Consider the following 14,628-nt stretch of genomic DNA (forward strand, 5'->3'; position numbering starts at 1 on the left):
AGTGAGGGGGTAATGGCCCCACGCTCGCGACGGAGTGGAGCCTGGGGCCGCGGTAGTGCCGGGAAGGGAGACGGCTTGCCACGTGGAGGCCCCGGGGCACCTGCCTCCTGCAGATAGGCCTCTGGGCAGATGAAAGGGGAAGTCTGCTGGCAGGCGGCTCGTGTGCTTTCCTGTGGTCAGGGGAGCTCGGCTCTAGGAGAGGTGCGGGGAGCATGTGGGTGACAGCCCACTTCATGCTGTGCTTTGAGGCATTCTGTGAAAGTGTTTATTGGTCATAAAAGAGCTCAAGTCCAGACGACTTGGCTCAGACTGGTGCCCCAGGCTCAGGGGGTCACATCTGTGGGCCTTGGGGTCATCAGCCCTCCCAGCCTCCCAGGGTCTGCAGGTGGGGTTCCAGGGCTTGAGCCCCTGGGAGGCGGGGCCAGGAGCGTGGGCCTGGGGACTGTGTGGGGTGGCGTGAGGCCGCACAGGGGCTCCTGGGGAGCGGCCACTTGGGGCCACGGGTGATCTTCCTTGGAGGCTCTAAGGTCGTCAGCCCTCCGGCCGAATGTTGCTTCCTCCCTTCACACAAGCCTCAAGGGCTGCGGGCACTGGAACTGCCAGTCCTGCTGTCCAGGCTGGCGCGGGCAGCCCCTAGGGCCCCCAGAGGTGGGGACACACGTGGAAAGTGGGCCACAGGCGTGGATGGCTGAGAGCAGGGTGCGTGGCCAGTGTGGGGCCCCAGATGTAAAACTTTAGATTTCATTCTCTTGTTTTATTTTTTTTTAAATTTGCTGCCTCGGGTCTTTGGTGAAGCCCACGGACTTTCTGTTTGTGCTGTGGGATCAGTTGCTGCATGGCATATGAGCTCCCCGACCAGGGGTTGAGCCCATGTCCCCTTTGAAGCAAGGCTGATTCTTAACTGCAGGGCCACCAGGGAAGCCCTGATTCCATTTTTGATGTACAGGAACCCATGATGGGGTTTGAGCAGGGGTTGCCAGACGAATGTAGGGTTGGAAATACCCTGCTGGCTGTGGGCTGGGGAGCAGCCTCACCCCAGCTCTGGAGACAACTTCGAGGTATCCTTTGGGGCCCACTTGGCAGGTGGTCACTCACTGAGATGGGAAGAGTGGGCGAGGGGGCGGTCTGAGGAGGGCCATCACTATGGGGACACTCTGGTCAGTCAGGGACCTTGTGGCCTGTTCTGTGCTGGGCACCCTTGGTCTCCGTCTCTCCACGCGTATTTGCTGGCATCAGCTGCACATGGTCTCTGCTCACACAGAGCATCGGGAGTCCCTGTGCTCTTGGGGTTAGCTTTCTGGGATAAAGAGACAACCTGCTGGTGTGACGAGTGTGTGACCCGTAGAATGTGCAGGAAGGGTGGGAGCAGAGAGCTCAGCAGGGAAGGGAGCAGGCAGGGGCGGCGGGACAGGAGGCCGGGGCAGGGAGGGGGTACCGCAAGGAACCCCAGGACCTGCAGACGAATTTCTGATAAAACGTGAGACCCTTTCTGGCTGTGGACCAGCTGAGGCCTCATCTGAGATCTTGAGACAGGGCTGCTTGCTGCCGGAAGGAGAGGGCTGTAGAGGGCACAGGGCAGTGGTGGGTGGTTGACCGGAGGAAGCCCCCGAGGACCCTCAGGCATGGCGACTGCCCCCGTGAGGGCAGCAGGTGTGCCATGGCGGCAAGTTCAGCTTCCTGGTGGAGGTTACAGGCAGAGGGCAAGGTCTGCGCCTCCTCTGGGATGGGCTGCCACAAGGAAGGGAATCAGTTCCCAGGGTTTGCACCTGAGCCCTGGGAGGACGGGGGCGGGGGGGGGGGCCTTGGCCAGGAGGACACACAGCCTCTCCTGGAGCAATAATGGCCTCGGGTGGGAACGGCTGATCTGGAGACAGTTGGTGTCTTTGTTTTTGTGGCTTAGGCAAATTACTGCAAACATTTGTTCCCTACACAGTGAGGCTACAAATCTGAAAAGTCTCGCTGGGCCTTGGCAAGCATGGTAAAGGCTGCCTGTCCTCCAGAGGCCCCAGGGAGGTCCTGCATTGGTCCTTCCGCCTGCCAGAGCTGCAACCCGGCTCATGGCCCCTCCTGCATCCTCAGAGTCAGCAGACTTGTGTCCTGCGTCCGCCTCTCAGGCCTTCTGCTCTGCCAGCCCCCCGGCTCCTCCTGTGAGGGCCTGGTGATGGCCCAAGGCCAAGGTGCCAGGCCCCTCTCCCATCTCAGGAGCCAAGCTCAGCCCCCACTCAGAGGCTACGGGATTGGACTAGTGTCTGTAGGGTGGGTCGGCCTGCTCTCTAGAACTGTGGTGCTGGGTGTATTGGGAGTGAGATGCGTTGCTGACCTCCAGGCCTGACACATGCAGTAAGGTCCATGTCTGGGATGAGAGGCGAGCAGGAGCTGTGGACAGGTGCTGCTGGCCATATGCCAGGTGAGGGGGCTGGATGGGGGCCCAGGGGGAAGCCCAGTACCAGGGGGAACTAACCAGTGAGCAAGGAGAACCAGACCCAACCAGTGAGCAGGGGAACTAACCAGTGAGATGTGGACCCAGCAGTGAGCAGGGGAACTAACAAGTGAGCAGGGGAACGAATGGTGTGGAGTCCAGAGCTGACAAGAGGAGTGAGACACCGTGTCCAAAACTGGGACTGGCCAGAGACGGGATGCCCTCCTCCTGGTCTGAGAGGGGAGGCCAGACGGGACCCGCCCGAGGCCAGCACCGAGGAAGGGTGTCTGCCACACTGGCCTCCCTGCCTGGGGGCTGCCTGGGCCCAGGGTCACACCCGCCTGCCTCGGGAACTCTGGACAGCGGCAGGAGGGCCAGGAGTGACCAGGAGCTGACCAGTGCCAGTGTCTTCTCCAAGCCATTTCAGGCAGCACCTTCCTCCACACCCTGCCCTCCATGAGGGGCGTGAGGGGTGCCTCCTGCCATCTGATGGGGGCTCTGTGTGCCCAGCCTCTCCCGCTCCCACCACTTAGGGCCCTCTCCTGTGTGTGTGTGAGCATGTGCACACCTGAGTGGTGCATGGGCACATGTGCTTTCATGTCTCTGAGTGTGAATCCATGTGTGTGCGTGCGTGTGGATGCAGACCTCTGCATGCATGCCCACAGGCATATGTCCTGCGTTTGTGTGTCTGCACGCGTGTGGGTGTGCTTGTGTGTGCAGGGTGTAGCCCCACCTGTAGGTGCACACATGCTTATGTGTGAGGGCTGCATGTGTGTGCAGGTGTGGACACACGCATCTGGTGTGTGCAGTCCCTTCAGCGCAGTAGGCTCGGCATCTTCCTCCCGAGGCAGCCCCCTGCTGTGTGCCTGACGCTGCCCGCCTCTCCTGTGTGCGTGGACCCGCTCGGGTGTTTGCCCTCGGCTTCCTGGGCGCTCTCACCTGGAAGATCTGAGGGCTGGGGCACAGAAATGGGAGGCAGGAGGAAGGACCAAAGCTCTTTATGCAGCAGATGGTGGGCACAGAGGGGGGGAGTGGCTGCAGCCAAGACCACCGACTCTGGGGCTGCAGGGCCAGCCGGGGGCCCCCTCTCTGCACCATGATGCCCTCCTCTTGGGCTGGGGGCTGGGCTCTGTGGTGGACCGAGTGTGGGGCCGCATGGCCTCTGTGCGCAGGGTGGGGTCCAGTGTGGGCTCCTCTGCCCTCCGGGAGCAGCAGGCAGCATGGAGGCCAGGTTCTGTCCATGTGGAGCTGGCGTCTGCTCTCCAGGGCTACTTCACCTGCAGCAAAAGCCCCGGGGTCAGGAAGGGGCTGGGGCTCTGAGGCCCAGGACCCCTGGTCAGCCGAGCTGGGGACCCCACCTCCCCGTGGCCCTGGGGAGCAGGTCCTAGCACCTGTCCTACTCCAGGGCTGAGTGCGGCTCCCTCAGAAACCCTGGCCAACCCTAGGGGCTCTGTCTCTGGACATAGGGCCCCACCTGCCCGGGCCACCTGCCTTGATGAAGGTGACGAAGCCGCCGTAGACCACAGTGACGAGGAAGAGGGCCAGGAAGGTGAGCCAAAGTGGGCTGGCTTCCTCCACATCCATTTCGTCGTCGCTGCTCTCATCCTGGCTCCAGCGCGGCCAGGTGGCCAGACCTGTGGGGGAGCGGGTGCTACTGAGGGCTGGCCCACGCCCACCCTAGCACACAGCAGGCTGCTGACCTCAAGAAGTCTGCCCGTGGGGCACGGCCACAGTCCCCCACACGGCACCACTGGCATTGGGGCCCCGTGTGAACAACCTTCTCCCTGCAGGACACGGATGGGGCACAGAGGGGTCACAGGGCCCGACGGGGCACAGAGCTGGAAGGGGCACAAGCACGGTGGGGCAGACGGCCTGAAGCCGGCCTTCATGCCAGCATGAGTGCGGGGGCGGGTGGGCAGCCCTCATGCCGATGTGGATCCTCAGGCCCCGCCCTGCAGGCTGCAGCGACAGCCTCTCGTAGAAGCAGCTGCTGTGTGAGGGTGAAAGGTGAGACCGGGCCCGTGTCCCAGCAGGAGGAACGGCATCACGAGGGCCCTGAGTTGGAAGAGTAGACGGGAGCCTTGCGTACTGCAGCGAGGAGCTGGCCGAGGTGTCGCACAGGAGGCCAGGGCAGGCCGAGCTGGGAACTAGAGGCTTTAAGCCAGGGCTGAGTCTGTGCATCAGAAGTCAGTCCTGCTGGACCTGGGGTGGGGGCTGGGGCAGGATGGGCCGGCCAGCTCAGAACCCTCGTGTGGAGTCACGCTCCAGTCCAGTGGGAGGGCCCGGGGCAGGGAGGAAGTGCTAAGTCCTGGGACCCATCACCCGGCCTGGACTTCCTAGTCCCTCTTTCCATGAGCATTCATTCCCTGGGAGTCCCCCTTGAGCCTGACCAGAGCTGCAGGAGGTGGGGTCTGCAGGGCTGCCGTCTAGGAACCGCTGGTCAAGGCACAGGAAGTAAGCATGGAGACTGTGCTCGCCCTCTGTGGGATCTAATGATGAAATAGCGATGCATCTTGGTTTCTGTTTATCTCAGTTTTCCGCTAATGAGTTCATATTGTGTTCTACAATGCTATGGATCCATGATTCATTGGAAAATTTTTCAAAGGCAGCAGCCCTTTGCCATGGAGAACCTGAAGGAGCCTGTCCTAGACACATGGAATGCGGGGGTGAGTGGTCTGGGGGTGGGTGAGGCGGCTAAATGCGATGACAGGACCCCCTGGATGCGCTCCGTTCGGGTAAAGGCCAGGCGTCCCGGCTGCCCCATGGCCCAGCCACGGAGGTCAGGAGGTCTTCTCACACACAGGAGAGCTCGTGTGAATGACAGGCAGCAGCTGCCGGGATGAGAAGGCGGGAAAGAGCTCAGGTTGGAGAAGCCACGTTGAGAAGAACTGCAGGCGAGAAAGGTCACGCCCCTTCACCCATCTCTGCTGGGGCAGCCCTTTGGGAAGAGCCCGTGAAACCGTGGGGCACAATGTTTTTCTCAAGGCAACAGGAGCCACCCGCAGAGCTTAAGCCGAGAACATGATCGCAATTGTTTTCAGCTCCAAGGTCTGGGTCACGGTGGTCTGGCTTTATTTGCTGTTTTCATACTGACTACGGGTGAAGTTTTCTGCTTCTTTGCACGCTGAGGGGATTCTGATTGCACGCCGGCCATGGTGCACAGACAGAAAGTGAGCGTGACATCGGTGACGCGTGTATACTTTCTGTGGAGTGAGCGCACTCTCCTCTGTCGGGCAGGGAGCGTGAGGAGCTGTGTTTTCACCAGGAGTTGAGTTGGGCTGGGTGGCGGGTTCCCTGGCTACTGGCCTCCAGCGTGGGAGTGGGGTGAGGCCCCTGTTCCCGGCGGGAAAGGCTCTGAGCCTGGACCTCTCCTGCTGTGGCCCCGCCTGCTCTCAGGGGCTGCTCGCAGCAGAATCCCTGGGTGGAGGGTCATGGGCCCAGGGGATTTTGGGGGGCTCGCCTGTACCCACACCCTGGGCCAGCCTGTGTGGGGACTAAACCCTGGCTGGTCCGTCACGTCCCTCTCGTCTCACAGATGCCCAGGCCTCTGTCCACCTGTGTTGAGGTTGAGGATACCTGCCAGCAGCCTCTTCTGACCTAGGAATTTGGGCCAGTTGGACAATGAGTCCTTGGCTCGTCTGAGACTTTAAATAAACATGATTTTTACAGTTTATTTGGCATTGACCTTTTGTTACTACATGAGTGGCTGACCTAGCTTCTACATCCTAAGTGGAAGCAGAACTTTGATGGGTGTTTGAAGGTCACCTCGGCAGCTGAGAGGAGGGTGGGCTGAGGGGACAGCCCTGGGCCGTGAGACTGGCAGGGACAGGAGGGCTGGGGTGGGGTCTTCGGACAGAAGGGGCCGATTCGAGGGGCGCGGGACTTGGGCGGGTGTCTTGGCTTCTGTGATGACAGAGGGCAGAGGGCCCGGGCTGCAGTCTGGGGGGCCGGGCTGACGCAGGCTCTCGGGAGACGCGGCCCGTGGCTGAGGAGCCTGGGGCCCCAGAGCAGGACGGGAGGCAGAGGCCGGGCCCCGGGGAGCCTCCCAGAGCAGGAATGGAGGCAGAGGCCGGGCCCCGGGGAGCCTCCCAGAGCAGGACGGGACACAGAGGCCGGGCCCCGGGGAGCCTCCCAGAGCAGGACGGGAGGCAGAGGCTGGGCCCCGGGGAGCGTCCCAGAGCAGGATGGGAGGCCGAGGCTGGGCCCCGGGGGCCTCCCAGAGCAGGATGGGAGGCAGAGGCCGGGCCCCGGGAGCCTCCCAGAGCAGGACGGGAGGCAGAGGCCGGGCCCCGGGAGCCTCCCAGAGCAGGACGGGAGGCCGAGGCTGGGCCCCGGGAGCCTCCCAGAGCAGGACGGGAGGCAGAGGCCGGGCCCCGGGAGCCTCCGGCTGCGACTCTGTGAGAACGAGCACCACAGCTGCAGGCCTGGTCGAGCGGCGAGCGGCCTCCTGTGCGAAGAGGGCAGTGGCGGCAGGCTGGGCCTGGAGCCGGGACTGAGGGGTGGCCTTCCGATGCAGGTGGATGGGGCAGGCTGGGGGGCGTGGGAGTCCTTCAAGGAAAGCAGCAGACCCCTCAGGCAGCAGTGCTAGAACGGGGGGAGCTGCCCAGCGAGCAGGGGCTGCCGCCCCGGCTGTGGAGACCCAGGCTGCCTTACAGGGAGCAGCCTGGCCGTCCTCCTCTGGTCTGGAGGAGGGCCCACCAGGGAAGGCCCGGCGGCTGGTCAGCCCTGGGGCCGGGGCTGGTGCTGGCTGCAGCCCCCTGGAGCCGGGCTTTCTCCCCGCCCCTCAGGGGCCCTGGGGTCTGGCCAGGCCTCCCGCAGCCTCTGCCACTCGCCCTGTACAGAGTGTGGCCCTGGCTGCTGGACATAGCTTTGGCCCCTACAGGAAAGTGGGAGGTTTGGGTCAAGCCTCTGGGGGAGGCCGGTTCAGAGTGTCCTGTGACTCGAGGCCGCACAGTGCCCAGGCTGTGTCAGGTAGCCTGTCCGGGGTGGGGGCAGGCTGGGTCTAAAGGAGGAGGCCCTACGGGGTGTGTGGGGCGGGGGTGTGGGCGGGGGGCCCGCTGGGGGGTGTGTGACGGGGGTGGGTGTGGGCATGCTGCGGCGGATCCCCGGGGCACCCTGCGTGGCCTTCAGGGCGCACCCTGCGAGGCCCGTCTCGCGCGAGGTGTCGGGGCCTGGGCTGTGGTCTGCATGTCTTCCCTGCTCGGCGTGGGGCCCACAGCAGCTCAGGCCTGCAGGCTAGGTCCTGCACCCTGGGCAAGCCTAGCCTTCCTCTCCCAGTGCCCACTGCCTCGGGCCCCCGTCAGACACCTTCCCTGCCGGCCCCTGCACTGGGGACCTGGACGCCTGCCGGCCCATGTGTCCTGCAGCCTCCCTGACTGGTGTGTCCACCGTGGTCTCGCGGGGCCGGGCTGCATGCTGCAGTGTCGGGGGAGGACACCTCAGAGGGGAGGGCGAGCCCTGGGCCCCCAGACCCCCTCCTCTGTGGCACCTGCCCTGCGTTCCTCCAGGAGGCCTACGGTCAGGGGCCGCTGTGGGTGTGTGCGAATCAGCCCCTCTGGGAGCCCAAGTCCAGCCCACGTCCTGGGCATATGTGGCCTCCCAGGTGCTGACTGGGCTCCCGGAAGGGTGGGGGGCTTGGGAGCTGGGGAGCCTTGGATGACCCCAGAGGGCAGCTGTTGAGGGAGGCCGCCCTCACTCCCAGCCCAGCGCAGGCCCCTGCTTTGTGCCCTGTGGCGGGCATCTTGGTGGGAAATGGCTGCTTGGTCCTGGGGGGCAGGCAACACCTCCCGCCCTTCCTGGACTGGTGTGCAGCATGTGGACGTGTGTCCGGGGCCAGCGGGGCAGCTGTCAGGTTTCAAGAGCCCCGGGGCACCCGACATAGAGCGGCCGCGTCCCTGCTGCCCGATGCCTCCGGGGCTGCCCCTCTACTCCCCTCCCTGTGTCCCGGCCACTCAGATGGAGCCCCGGGCCCATGTGACTCACCACCAGTGTCCAGGCTGCAGCTGCCATTGAGGAGCGTCCGGGAGGCCTCGTGGCTGACCACACAGGTGTAGGTGGCCCCCGTGTAGTTCAGGGGGCTGGAGACCCGCAGGACACTCCAGGTGTGGAATGAGGCGTGCCCAGCCTGGGCCGTGGTGTGCGCCGTGGCAAACTGGGAAGGCTCCACTTCTTGCTGGCCCTCCAGCCACGTGAGGAGGATGTCCACGGGTGAGAAGCCGGACACCTCGCACAGGAGCCAGGCAGGGGAGAAGGGGCCAGGCGTGGTCACAGTGCGGAGGGTCAGATTGCTGGGCACTGAGGCGGCTGTGGGGAGAAGCCGTGTTATGCTCGTCATCTGGGGCTCCAGGGGGTGGGTCTCCGGGGGAAGGAGGTGGCCGGGGTGCCGCGGGGCCCGCGGCTGCCCTCACCATGTTCTCTCTGAGCCGTCAGGGTCACCGGCGACCGCAGGCCGGGGCCGCTCAGTGTGCAGGTGACGTTGGAGCCCGAGGCCCACAGGGACCTGGGCAGGACCAGGCGGCTGCTCTGGCTCCAGGAGCCGTTCATGTGCCAGGTGGGCCCCTCCTCCAGGGCCCCGCTGTGGGGCTGCCCGTTCACCTCCCAGGAGAAGCGGGCGAGTGGCGGGGCCTGCCCCGTGGCCAGGCAGGTGAACTCGGCCTTGTCCAGGAGCCAGAGGCCCTGGGGGGTTGGGGGCAGCAGGTGGACGCTGGGGGCCTGGGTGTGGTTCTGACAGTCTGCGGGGAGGGGGAGGAGAGGTGTGGGGGTCTTGGTGGGGGCGGTGGGGTTGAGGGCTGGCCAGCGGCACCTGCCCGGCCCCAGGCCAGTCCTCTCCCCAGGGACCCCTGGACTCTGTTGCTTCCAGAATTGCAGAGGGCAGGGGTCTGCCCACCACTGGGCTGGGGTCTGGCTTGCAAGCAGGCTGTTTCAAGTGCCCCCAAAAGCACTCCACATTTCTTCCCCCTGTCCCAAGGGACTGACCTCTGTAGGGGTCCTTTGGACATGCCAGTGTCCGGGCTTCTGTCTGGCTGTGGCTGGTGGCCAGCGCTGTGGAGAGTGGGGGGAGTCAGGGTCTCCTCCAGGCGCCACAGACGGCCGGGGCTGAGGCCTCCCCACATCCTCAGCCCCAGGGGTGGCCGTCATCTGAGGGTCTCCTCCACCAGTGTCCGCAGCTCTGCGCTGGCCCTGGTGGGACCCTGGCTGCCCGCTTGGTGGTTGCGAGTATCTACGCTAAGTGCCAGGGGGCCGCCCTCTTGACTATCGCCAGGACAGCTTACGACGAAAAGGAGTCGTGAGGACTGGCCACGGGTCTCTGACAGCCAGGGGTCAGCTGAGCGACTGGCCACGGGTCTCTGACAGCCAGGGGTCAGCTGAGCGACTGGCCACGGGTCTCTGACAGCCAGGGGTCAGCTGAGCGACTGGCCATGGGTCTCTGACAGCCAGGGGTCAGCTGAGCGACTGGCCACGGGTCTCTGTCAGCCAGGGGTCAGCTGAGCGACTGGCCACGGGTCTCTGACATCCAGGGGTCAGCTGAGCGAATGGCCATGGGTCTCTGACAGCCAGGGGTCAGCCAACTCTTCCTATAAAGGCCCAGACAGCAGGTGCTTGAGGCTGTGCTGCCACCACACAGGACTTCTGTCCTGTTCATCCCTCTAAGTGGACAGGCCAACGCCGCTTCAGAGCTGGACAGGCCAGCCCCGGCTGCTGGGATCTGGCTTCAGGATTCATCTGGCCTTCAGGCTGTGCTCGAGCTGCACCGTGTCTGGGTCAGGGACCATGCCCTGAGGGGAGGGCTGGGCTCTTGCAGTCAGCAGGCCCTGGGCCCCAGGAGGGTCACTCCCCATTGGAGGGCAGTCCAGCCCTGGGGCAGGAGGGCACAGCCTGTGCTCGCGGAGCTCAGCCCCCACCCCCACGGCTGCTGGGCGGGCAGCGTGGCTGCAGCAGTCTGGTCAGGGCTGACCACTGATGCTCTGGGAGGGCTGGCTGTGCGCAGCGCCCCCCGACCCCGAGGTGACCCTGTAATCTGCAGGGCCCACCTCTTTCCTAACTCGGCCCACCCTGTGTGCCTGACAAGGTCACCCCACACCCAGGGGTCGTGCACATCGGTGGCAGATTCTGCCCCAGACTGTGGGTATCATGGCCCACAGGCTGGGTCAGGGGCTGCCCAGGGAGACATCACAGCCAGGGTCCCCTCTTGGAGGGTCGCCAGTGGCCTGGGGGCCGGTGAGGAAACTGCCCAGCTCCCTCTAGCAGCTCCTGATCTGGGCCAGGGGTGCGTCCAGGGTGAGGGGTGACTCTGGGCCCCAGCTGGGTGCCCGGCACTCAGAGAAGCTGGAGCCAGGTGCAGGTGGCAGGGAGGGCAGCTGGCAGGCGGCACAGTTTCTGTGAGGGTCTCAGCTCCACACTTTTTCCAAGCGTGGGCTGGACCATGGGAGTCCAGAGCTGGCCTGTGGGCCTCCCTCTCACCATGCACCTCCCAGTGTGATCTGGGCACCTCACCCGTTCACGAGGGGCTGAGGGCCACACAGGGGCCTGAGGTGGCATCTGGCAGTGCCCAGCCCGGGCCTGGCCCACAGTCGGTGCCCCTGAGTTCAGTGCCCCACCCTCCTGGCTCAAGGTGTGACTTAAGGACTCAACAGAGACATCTTCGAGGGCGGCCTGAAGGTGGCAGCGGAGGGACGGGCAGACAGGTGTGCGTGGATGGGGCTGCTCACCTGGGCTGCTCTGAGTGCTGACGGCCTTGTCGGAGCCCTCTGACTTGGATATCAGAGAAGGCACTAATGTGGTCGGGGTTGGAGTCGATGCTGAAACCAGAGGAGCAGGGAGCAGGTGAGGGTCAGAATGCGCTGTGCCCTGGGGGAGGGGCTGCAAGGCGGACAGGAAGGGCGGGGGTGGGCTCCCCTGGCCCTGCCCCCACCCTGGCCATGGGCAGAGCCTGGCTCACCTCTGGGGACCACCCTCACGGTCCCTATGGTCTTTCCTCCCTTGGGGTGCTGGACTTCGCACACCAGGTAGTCATCCGGCCCTTGAAAGGTGCTTGAGGAGGACAGGGCCACCTGAGAGGAGGCCAACCACAAGCCGCCCCTCAGGACTGCGGGGAAGGTCCAGAATCTCTCGCTGCTGACCATGCTGTTGTTGAGCTTCCAGGAGAAGCTGACAGAATTGGGCACGAAGTCCCGGGCCAGGCAGCCCAGGGCCACCGTGCTCTCATCGGACGGGGAGCTCACGCAGGACACCAGGGGGAAGACTCTTGGGAGCGATTCACCTCCTGGGAACCCAAGAGAGGACACAGGAGAAGAGGGAGGTGAGAGGCGTCCTGCTGGTAGGGGGTGTGGGCAGCTCCACCTTCTGTCTGGGACAGTGGAGCAGAGGGCACACTCAGCCCTGCCAGCCCACCCTCATTGCCCGCGGCTCAGCCACCTGGGGCCTGGCCCGGGGGTCTGGGGTCATCAATAAGACTGATACACACTCAGGCCCTTAGTCCTCAGCACAACCAGATCACTGAGGTCAGCCCAGTGTTGGCAAGGACAGTCCAGCACGGCCATCTCAGTCCAGCTAGACTCACCATGCTCAGCAGAGGCTAAGCAAGCCCAGAGCATCTCATCAGCTTGCCCAAGTCAAGCCCAGGCAGTGTATTACTGCTGGACCTGGATAATCAGCCCAGTTCAACCAGCCCCGATTAACCCAGCTCAGCCCAGCCCAGCTCAACCTGGCTCAGCCCAGTTCAACCCAGCCCCAATCAATTCAGCTCAGCTTAACCCAGCTCAGCCCAGCTCACCCAGTTGGCTCAGCCCAGCTCAGCCCAGCCCCGATCAACCAACTCAGCTTAGCTTAACCCAGTTCAGCCCAGCTCAGCTCAGCCCAACCCAGCTCAGCCCATCTCAGCCTAGCCCGGCTCAACCTGGCTCAGCCCAGTTCAAGTCAGCCCCGATCAACCCAACTCAGCTCAGCTCAGCCCAGCTCAGCCCAGCTGAGCCCAGCTCACCCAGTTGGCCCAGCCCAGCTCAGTCCAGCTCAGCACAGCTCAGCCCAGCTCAAGCCTTCTGTGGGCGGCCCAGGGCTGCCCTCACAGACCTGAAAGCCCAGTGGTCCTGACAAGAAAGGGTCAGATCCCAGACCCGTGGCCTCGGCTAAAGCCCCTGGTCTGCGGACACTGCCCAGCTGGGCTCACCCCTCCCAGCCTCTTCCCGCTTCTCCTCCTGGGAGCCTGCTCGCCCCTTCCGCTGGGTGCCTGAGGCCTCCATCCCCACACCAGGCCCAGCCGGCCCTTCTCCCAGCCGTCAGTCACCACCACCCTCCACTCTGGGTGAAAAGCTTGCTGGCGACCTTAGTTTCCCTAGTGCGTCTCACTGGAGAAGGCAATGGCACCCTACTCCAGTGCTCTGGCTTGGAACATCCCATGGGCGGAGGAGCCTGGTGGGCTGCAGTCCATGGGGTCGCTAAGAGTCGGACACGACTGAGCGACTTCACTTTCACTTTTCACTTTCATGCATTGGAGAAGGAAATGGCAACCCACTCCAGTGCTCTGGCCTGGAGAATCCCAGGGACGGGGAGCCTGGTGACATGCCGTCTATGGGGTCGCACAGAGTCGGGCCCAATGAAGCGACTCAGCAGCAGCAGCAGCAGCGCACCTCGCAGGCCCAGCGACGCTGCCACCCTCACACAGAGGCCCTGTCTCTGCTGGGCGGGCAGCGCTGCTTCTCTGGGAGAGGAGAGCCTGGGCACACGTCCCTGGGGCCTGGCCGCCTGGGCACCTGCCGTGGGCCTGAGATCCTGCCCCAGGTCTAAAAGAGTCCTGGTGACTAACTGCTCTCTGGCCAATGTCCTCATTAAAAACCACGGGAAATGCGTCTTATCTGAACCTGCTCCCAATTCTGTCTTTATCACAAAGTTCTGCTGAGAAAGAGGATACTCTGTAGCACACAGCGACCATCTGAACCCCAAAGCTGCATTGAACACCTAAGTGTGGACGCGGCAAGTGGTCCCTGTGGGTGTGAAACACCTGAGCTATCCACAGAGTAGGGAAGGGGAGCAGCCCTGGCCGCTTTCTCCTAGAAACAGTCTTTAGGGAAAGTCAAGCTGAGCGGGCTGGGCAGTGGTCACTTGAGGAATTCAGACAAATAGACCTCTGATTCCCCTTGGTGTAAAAACAAACGTCTCATACAAGAGGTCCCTGATTCACGACTCAATGTTTTAATCTTTGACTTTATGATGCTGTGGAAGCAACACATATTCAGGAGAGACTGCACTTTGAATTTCGAATTTCCATCTTTCCCACCTGCGACACGCAGTCTGTCCTCCGCTGTGAAGCTGGGCAGTGCCGCGGCTGCAGCCACGACCCCGGTGCCCAGGAGGGTGAGCAACTCACACTCACGGCCACCCTGGGCCTTGAAAACTGCTCTGTTTTTTTTTTGTGTGTGTGTGTGTGTGTTCAGTATTCAGTAAATTACACCAGACGATCTGCACTTTCCATTAATAAAATAGGCTTGAAAACTTCCAGATGTACAAACTGAATTTAGAAAAGGCAGAGGAATCAGAGATCAAACTGCCAACATCCACTGGATCATAGAAAAAAAAGCAAAGGAATTCCAGAAAAACATCGACTTCTGCTTCACTGACTACGTAAAAACCGTTGACTGTGAATCACAAGAAACTGGAAAATTCTTAAAGAGACGGAATGACAGACACCTTAGCTACCTCCTGAGAAACCTGCATGCGGGTCAAAAACCAGCTGTTAGAAGTGGCCATGGAACAATGAACGGGTTCAAAACCAGGAAAGGAGTATGTCAGGGCTATATATTGTCACCCTGCTTATTTAACTTATATGCAGAGTACATCATATGAAATTCCCAGCTGGATAAATCACAAACTGGAACCTAGACTGCCAGGAGAAATATTGACAACTCAGATATGCGGATGATACCACTCTAATGGCAGAATGCAAAGAGGAACTAAAGAACAAGGCTGTATATTGTCACCCTGCTTGTTTAACTTCTATGCAGAGTACATCATGAGAAACGCTGGGCTGGAAGAAGCACAAGCTGGAATCAAGATTGTGAGGAGAAATATCAATAACCTCAGATATGAAGATGACACCACCCTTATGGCAGAAAGTGAAGAGGAACTAAAAAGCCTCTTGATGAAAGTGAAAGTGGAGAGTGAAAAAGTTGGCTTAAAGCTCAAGATTCAGAAAACGAAGATCATGGCATCTGGTC

General features: G+C 62.5%; 1 gene segment (V, D, J or C); it reads right to left on the bottom strand.

Annotated features, from left to right (window-relative positions):
* Nucleotides 1–2,242: 2,242 nt before the first annotated feature.
* LOC129633968 (immunoglobulin heavy constant delta-like) lies at nucleotides 2,243–12,657 on the bottom strand. The segment is given in 9 exon segments: nucleotides 2,243–2,353; nucleotides 3,359–3,548; nucleotides 3,894–4,053; nucleotides 8,402–8,722; nucleotides 8,827–9,150; nucleotides 9,395–9,460; nucleotides 11,128–11,217; nucleotides 11,358–11,681; nucleotides 12,585–12,657. Coding segments are annotated over 9 exon segments (1,659 nt in total).
* Nucleotides 12,658–14,628: the final 1,971 nt, after the last annotated feature.

Source organism: Bubalus kerabau, chromosome 19 (genome assembly GCF_029407905.1).
Source record: "Bubalus kerabau isolate K-KA32 ecotype Philippines breed swamp buffalo chromosome 19, PCC_UOA_SB_1v2, whole genome shotgun sequence".
NCBI lineage: Eukaryota > Metazoa > Chordata > Mammalia > Artiodactyla > Bovidae > Bubalus > Bubalus kerabau.